Source organism: Amia ocellicauda, chromosome 15, assembly GCF_036373705.1.
Source record: "Amia ocellicauda isolate fAmiCal2 chromosome 15, fAmiCal2.hap1, whole genome shotgun sequence".
Classification (NCBI taxonomy): domain Eukaryota; kingdom Metazoa; phylum Chordata; class Actinopteri; order Amiiformes; family Amiidae; genus Amia; species Amia ocellicauda.
Genome location: NC_089864.1, coordinates 3677580 through 3684854, shown reverse-complemented (window position 1 = coordinate 3684854; position 7275 = coordinate 3677580). Strand labels below are relative to the sequence as shown.

The 7275-nt window shown below is 46.7% G+C and overlaps 1 protein-coding gene across 1 annotated transcript; it reads right to left on the bottom strand.

Annotated features, from left to right (window-relative positions):
- Nucleotides 1-273: 273 nt before the first annotated feature.
- LOC136772080 (dynein regulatory complex protein 10) lies at nt 274-2678 on the bottom strand. The gene is made up of 2 exons (XM_066724772.1): nt 2671-2678; nt 274-2558 (listed from the first exon to the last, which is right to left on the bottom strand). The coding sequence occupies exons 1-2, from the start codon at nt 2676-2678 to the stop codon at nt 1337-1339; spliced, it is 1230 nt and encodes a 409-aa protein (XP_066580869.1). The 3' UTR covers nt 274-1336.
- Between the last annotated feature and the right edge of the window lie 4597 nt (nt 2679-7275).

The window sequence follows — 7275 nt, the reverse complement described above, 5'->3', positions numbered from 1 at the left end:
TCAGCGTTTTTTGATCAGATGCGTCTCATGTCAGACAGAGCAGTCTCAGGCAGCCGACGCACCAAGTTGTGGGATACGCAAACACGATCCAGTTTATTGGTAGCTGAATGCTATGACTCAATGACACAGTAAATAGTAAATTATTCAAAACTTTTAAATACCGGTATGAAGGTATAGTAAAATTCCAAAACGGTCCGTAAATGAACACCGGTATATCGTTTTTTACGGTATGCCACCCAGCCCTAGACCCAAGCACACAAAACACACAAAATAAACATTACAATATTAATCTTTATTCGTTAGAAGACTCACAATGAGTAAACAATAACTTTTCCCCACACCCTACTTTAAGTTTTTAACTTTTGGAAATTAAGCATATAAACAACCTTGGGCCTGAAAGGCAATACAATTAATATAGAGTTTGTGCATCTCAGAATATAGTGTGTGCGTATGCGTGTGCGTGCGCGTGCGTCTCAGTGTAAGGCGTGCGTGTGTGTGCATCTCAGTGTAGGGCATGTCTCAGTGTAAGGCATGCCTGCGTGGGCATCTCAGTGTAAGGTCTGCGTGCATCTCAGTGTAAAGCGTGTGTGCGTCTCACTGTAAGGCGTGTCTCAGTGTAAGGCATGCGTGCGTGGGCGTCTCAGTGAAAGACGTGCGTGTGTGTGCGTCTCAGTGTAAGGCATGCTTGCGTGGGCGTCTCAGTGTAAAGCGTGCGCGTGTGTGTGTCTCAGTGTAAAGTGTGCATGCGTCTCAGTGTAAGGCGTGCGTGTGTGGGCGTCTCAGTGTAAAGCGTGTCTCAGTGTAAGGCGTGTGTGCGTCTCAGTGTAAGGCATGTCTCAGTGTAAGGCATGCGTGCGTGCGTCTCAGTGTAAAGCGTGTCTCAGTGTAAGGCGTGTGTGCGTCTCAGTGTAAAGCGTGTCTCAGTGTAAGGCGTGTGTGCGTGGGCGTCTCAGTGTAAAGTGTGTGCATGTGTGTGTCTCAGTGTAAAGCATGCGTGCGTCTCACTGTAAGGCGTGCGTGCGTGGGTGTCTCAGTGAAAGGCGTGCATGTGTGTGCATCTCAGTGTAAAGCGTGTGCGTCTCAGTGTAAGGTGCGTCTCAGTGTAAGGCATGCGTGCGTGCGTCTCAGTGTAAAGCGTGTCTCAGTGTAAGGCGTGTCTCAGTGTAAGGCGTGCGTGCTTCTCAGTGTAAAGAGTGTCCCAGTGTTAGGCGTGCGTGTGTGTGTGCGTGTGTAGCACAGGGCGGATCATGTCCCCATACGGTGCCTCAATGTGCTCAGAGGGGTCTCACACTGACTACTCTGGCGTATTCTCTACAGAGGGCGGGCTGGAAACAGTTCATTTCTTGCCCTTTCTCCCCTTGTCCTTCTGTCCTCTCTTACCGGTCTTGCCCTTCTTACCTTTCTTCTGGGCCTTCATAGCCTTCATAGCCTTCGTCTTGCGCAGCTGGTAGCTCCTCCACAGGGCCTGGATTGTGGTGGCGGCGCAGGCCTCGCGCTCCTCCTGCTCCCTGAGCTTGAGAGCCACGCGCCGCTTCTCCCGGATGCGCGCGCACTCTGGCTCTATGTCCGCCAGTTTGTGCTCCAGCTCGCGCCTCTGCTCCAGCTCCTCGGCATACTCCACATTCAGCCTGTCCAGCTCCGCCTGCAACGCTCCCATGTCTCTGTCGTACTTCTGCAGCCAGCTCTCAGTCTCGGCCTCCACCTTGTGGTTCATCTGCCTCATCGCCCGGTGCTTCTCCCAGTTCTCGGTGCAGAGGGTCTTGTAATGTTTGCACAGCTGCTCCAGCTGCTGCTGCATGACGGCGCAGCGGCGCTCTGAGGCCTTCTGAGCCGCCATCATCTGCCTGTCCGCCTCCAGCTGCATGCGTTTCAGGGACTTCTCCGAGATCGTGGCCTCATGGTGCAGCTTGGTCTGCAGCTTGAAGAAGATCTCACGCTTCTGGTTTATCGTGTCATCCTTCTTCTTTTTGGCGGCAGCCACCTTCTCCTCCAGCGCAGCGCTGGTTACCTGGTGCTTGATGCACTTGAGAGTCAGTTTCTGGATTCGGCGATCCATCGCCTGCTCCTCTTCCGGGCTGGTCAAGAACATATCCACCACCACCTCTTTCAGCTCCGACAGCCCCTGAATCAGCAAAGCGTCCTGCCCCTCGCTGGGGCCCATCTGCTCCTTCAGGGCCTGGTGGGCAGCTGGGTGGGCCTTCAGGACCCTCAGCACGTTGCGGAGAGAGTCGTCGAAAGTGAGTCCCAGCTCCGCAATCTCTGAAGCCTCCGTGCTGCCCTGTGCGTGTCTCTCCTCCAAAGCTGCCAGTCTGTCATAGTGGGGCCTGTATTCCAACAGAGCCCCCTCCAGCTCGGGTCCCAGCACCGCCGAGAAGCGATCCAGGTTGGGCAGGACCGAGGGCAGGAGGACAGCAAACTCTATGTTATAGATGGTTTCGTCCAGCACCCCCACGATGCCGGCCTCCACGTAATCTAGTTTCTTGCGTGGCGGGGGCACGGCCGAGGCCGAGGCCGAGGCCGGGGGCGGGGCCGGGGCCGGGGGCGGGGTCCTCCATGCTCTCTCACGCCGCAACAATGCAGCCGCGACGCGGCCGCGCCCCTATTTATGTTCTTCCGTCGCCATGGTTACGTTTGTCTGCTCAGCGTAGTTGCGCGAAGCCCCGCCCACACGCAGCCATTGGTCAACGAGCAACTGTCAATCTTGTGAGTAAAGGAAGAGCAGGGTGTGTCGAGGTGTTAATGATTTAATTTAGACTGTGATATAGCAGTAACACATGTAGCTGTTATACTGCGCACACGGTTCATTTGGTGTGTATATTTTATGTAGGGAGGCTTCACTGGATTACATGACTATTACACATTGCACTTCCTCTGGCTATGGCTGCCGGGGCGCACGGTTACAGACAGGGATGTGCGCAGCACCTACACCTGCTGAAATACAGACCCGTTGAACCCGTTTCTTCATCCAGAATGACATCTTCTGCGGGCAGCGGTTGGCGAAGAGTAAAGACGAGCATAAAGCACTTGCCGTTTCCAGTGTCGGGTTCCTGCTGTGCTCGCTGTGAGACGGGCTGTGGATGTGGTGTGCCTGCGAACTTTTTTATTTGACTTGCATACAGCATTTGATTTTGTACTTTACATGTTAATGCATGTCCTAGGCTGCCTAAAGAAACACTTGAGGTTCATGCAGCTGAAATTACACGCCTTGTGCAAGATGCATTCACAGGTTATTAAAATGGAGAGATTGAGGTTTTGTGGCTGGTCTAGACCCTGCATTACAAGCAAGTGCCATGGACGCGGCCCTGACTATAGCCGTCAATGGGAGAGAGCACAACAAGCCTTGCTCTTGACAACACTGAACTTGATCATTTCTCAGAGCACAAGGGATGACATTTTTGCATCCTATATTAACAACTAGGTCTTGTTTGGGGTACGGAATTGCCCTCCTACACCTACACTTGTAGCTCTGTTCAGTATACTACTGTAAATTGCCCAGCATCAAATCTCATGCTATGTAAAGACAAGTCAGAGAAATTAAATCGATCCTTCAGGGAACACCTAGTTATGCTCCACTGTTCACCAAACTCGATATGGTTTGAAACAGAGTAAGATTTTTATAGACAATGGGTTTTGTGTATTTCTATATATCTTGTGCATACATCTAAATATCGCACTATATGTGTTAATCTTGATGTCTGAAGTGTGTGTGTGTGTGTGTTTAATGTGTGTGATCTCTCGTCTGCGCACTGAGAGACTGCACACTCGACTGCACTGACTCTTCTATTCGTCCCTTCAGCCGGTGGCAAGACTTCAACTCAAATCCTAACACAATGAAAATCTCTGATCCTGACGCACAGACTAGTATTAGTGCTGAAAGAAGCAGCAGTGATTTTAGCCGAGTGGGGAGTCATGTCAGTGGTAGTAGTAGCAGAAACAGTGCAGTCAAGAGTTCAAAATGTCAAGTGTCCTATTCTTATAACAGGCCATAACATAGTGTGACAATTACACGTTTAATACCACAAAATGCCAACCCTTAACCACAGACTGCAGCCTGAGGGCTCACAACCTGGCGTGTGTGTGTTTGTGTGTGTGTGGTTTATATACAAGCATGCACAAGATAAGTTCATTATTATCATTACTTTTTCTTTAATTCTCTAAATGGTGTGTGATTGAATTTCTGTTTCGTTCTTCAGGTACAGACGTGGCACAGACATCATGTAATTTTAGAAATGTCCATTCACAGTACATACAGTGTACTGGCATCTTAAACCTTACAAAGCAATCCATGTTCATGCTATTCATACATTCAATTAAAAGCATTTCAAAACATGGTACCTTATTTTTATTTTATATTTACAAAAAGAATACAAAAAAGACCACAAAAATCACCCTGAGGTGCAACCACGGTAAATGACCATCTAGTGGACAGATGTGAAGTTACAGTGGACTCCTAATCTCAACTGAGAACAAAACACAGCATCAGTCCTACCTAAAGTAATCCAAAGTCAGTGCCAAAAGCAATACAATCCTTACACAACTATTTTATGACGTGGGGTCAGAGCAGGCAAAGCTACAGACAGTCTGGGGCCACATACAGTAACACAAGAAGTGTCTGCTGGGCTCTGGCTAGTGTCTCTCCTCCTGTTACATCTATAATTACTGCTGTTACGTGTCCCACTGACCGCTGTGTGAACTGACTCTGAGTGTGTCTCCCCCCTACAGAGCATCAAGATATTGAAGAGTCAGATTATGCCACAGCGGAAGAACTGGGAGCTGCCATAACAGGAGCCTTTACTGTTCTCAGTGTCCTGGGCAACATTTACTATGTGGGGCCACCGTTGGCAGGGGCTTGCTGTGCTCTCAGGTGGACTCCCTCTGAGTGTCTCACCAGCCACTCAAGCCCCCGGGCCCAGTGTCGAGTCTGAGTACTCGGGTCACAGTCTTGGGGCGCAGCGGCAGCCCGGCCCGCTTCCTGTCTTCACACGGCACACCGGCGTCTCTTCACAGCGTTCCCGTGTGACGGCCCGGTGCTGCTGTGGCACATCTGTATGTTCGGGTTGTGTCCTCTGCTCTAATTCTCAGCCCCGGAGCCGACGAAGGGAGAGAACTCAGGAGTGAAGGACTTCAAAGCCTCCGAAGACAGTGAGTGACCAGGTTTAACTGTTAACTAGAGGCACTAGATTAAACAACACCACGTTACACAAAATTACTCTTCAATTGTGTCTGCCTCCCTGTGTGTCTGTCGAAACTGCTGGTTGTATGTGATGCTCTCTCTCTCTCTCTCTCTCTCTCAGGGTCTGATGCTGGGGACAGTGACTGCACAAGTGAACCATTGCAAGAGAAAGTCAGAGTGAGTATCAGTGTAGCAGCTCTGTAGAGAAACCGGTCCATCAATCAAACAATGGTCTTTATTTTAAAACGGTACTATAAGAGCAACAGGCTACAATGAAGTCAGCGTAACAGTGAGAATTAGTGTTAATTGTAGGACTGGTGATTAATGGGTTATTTATGGCTTAGTTTTGAGTTCAGATCATTGGGGTTAGTATATAGTTCAGGCCTGGTGTTTTCTGCATTACTAGATTACTAAATGTTGTATAAATATTCATGCCTTCTGTGCAGTTACTACAGTTTTACTCCACTCTGCAGTATTACAGATGTGTTTTATCAGCTGGTGAAACAGCCAGTGATGTCCAGAGCTGACAGCTGAGTCAGAGCTCCTGGTCTACAGACCACACTGCTGAGTTTACACCAGCGCCTGTGCGTCCCAGCGGCTGTCCCACAACAACACCGCTCTCTCAGTCATCAATCAATGAAACAGGTCCCAGTTTGATTCATTATATAGAAGATGATCTGTTATGAGCAACAGCACAGCATAATATTGATATGAATCCGACCGGGTTCCACAGCATTGCAGATTTAATGAGTCACTGCAGCACAGAGTCAGTTCAGTGTGTAAAAACAGTCGCATTCGACCGAGTTGATCATAGGAGATCATATGGAATTAGATTCGACTGAAACTGTAGTTTCATTGCTAAGTATTTGTCCTACTGTAGCATTTTGGGAGCTGATCTACAGTTTGTGTATCACACGTCTCTGGTTCTGTGTATCTTCAGGACTGCAGTAAACATATCGATGACCATATATATCAATATGAAAAATGATGCACTTCATGAAATAAAATGACTCTAAGATGGAAACTGTTGTTGTGTGCAGCTTCTCTTGTTCAGCAGGAAGTCTGAGAACGAGCTTGTCATTAGAAACGGGGGACTTCAGAAGACAGACCGAGACAACATCGCTGCCCTGACAGGTAAGAGTTCATCACCATTGTCAGTAGTGCTAGTAGTGCTAGAAACAGAAACACAGTCAGATATTCATAGCGTTCAGTCTCATATTGATAACATGTTTTACACTGAACAATACTAGCAGGACTACCTAGAGCAGAACATATACAATTAAAATATATATATAAATATAAAATTAAGAGACCACTGCAATATTATCAGCTTCTCTGGTTGTACTATTTATAGGTATGTGTTTGGGTAAAATTAACATTTTACTGACAGCATTACTCCCAAATTCCAAATAAAAATCTGAATGTAATGGCTGCCATACATGTAGAGATGCTGATTTAAGAGAAAATTGCAGTGCTGTATATATAATTTGGTAAATATAGAAGAAATTATGTCGATCTTTACAGATGAGCAATTAAACAGCAAGCTAGTACTAGTTACTATTATAAATGTATCTTTTAAGTGCTTTTAAGTGGACCTTTTTAAACCTAAGGCCCTGTGTTGAAGTCTATGACATAAATCAATGATTCTTATGGTAACATTACCGGTCTGTATTTTATGTCAAAAAACAATTTAATCATAAAACAAGCTAATATACAATTTTCTCAACTGAAACAGACACTATCTTATTTCTGTTTTGTGAGACAACAACAACAACAATAATAATAATAATAATAATAATAATAATAATAATAATAATAATAATAATAATAATACAATGACAATGCAATGTTAATTGAAGTGCATTAATATTTGATTGGCCCTTTTTCAATTCCCCTCATTACAATAGTGAAGAGCCGGTATTAATGTTTTATATAAACTGTATAATGTGTTATATTAATAATATGTCAACAGAGCCAATTGTATTATTTGTCAAGCAAGCAAATGTTAGCAAGGCTGTTTTTACGAGTGCTGACGCTTTAGAAGTCCCTGTGTTTTCCGTGTCCCCTGATTGGTGGGGATCCCTGTCCCTTACCTGACTGTC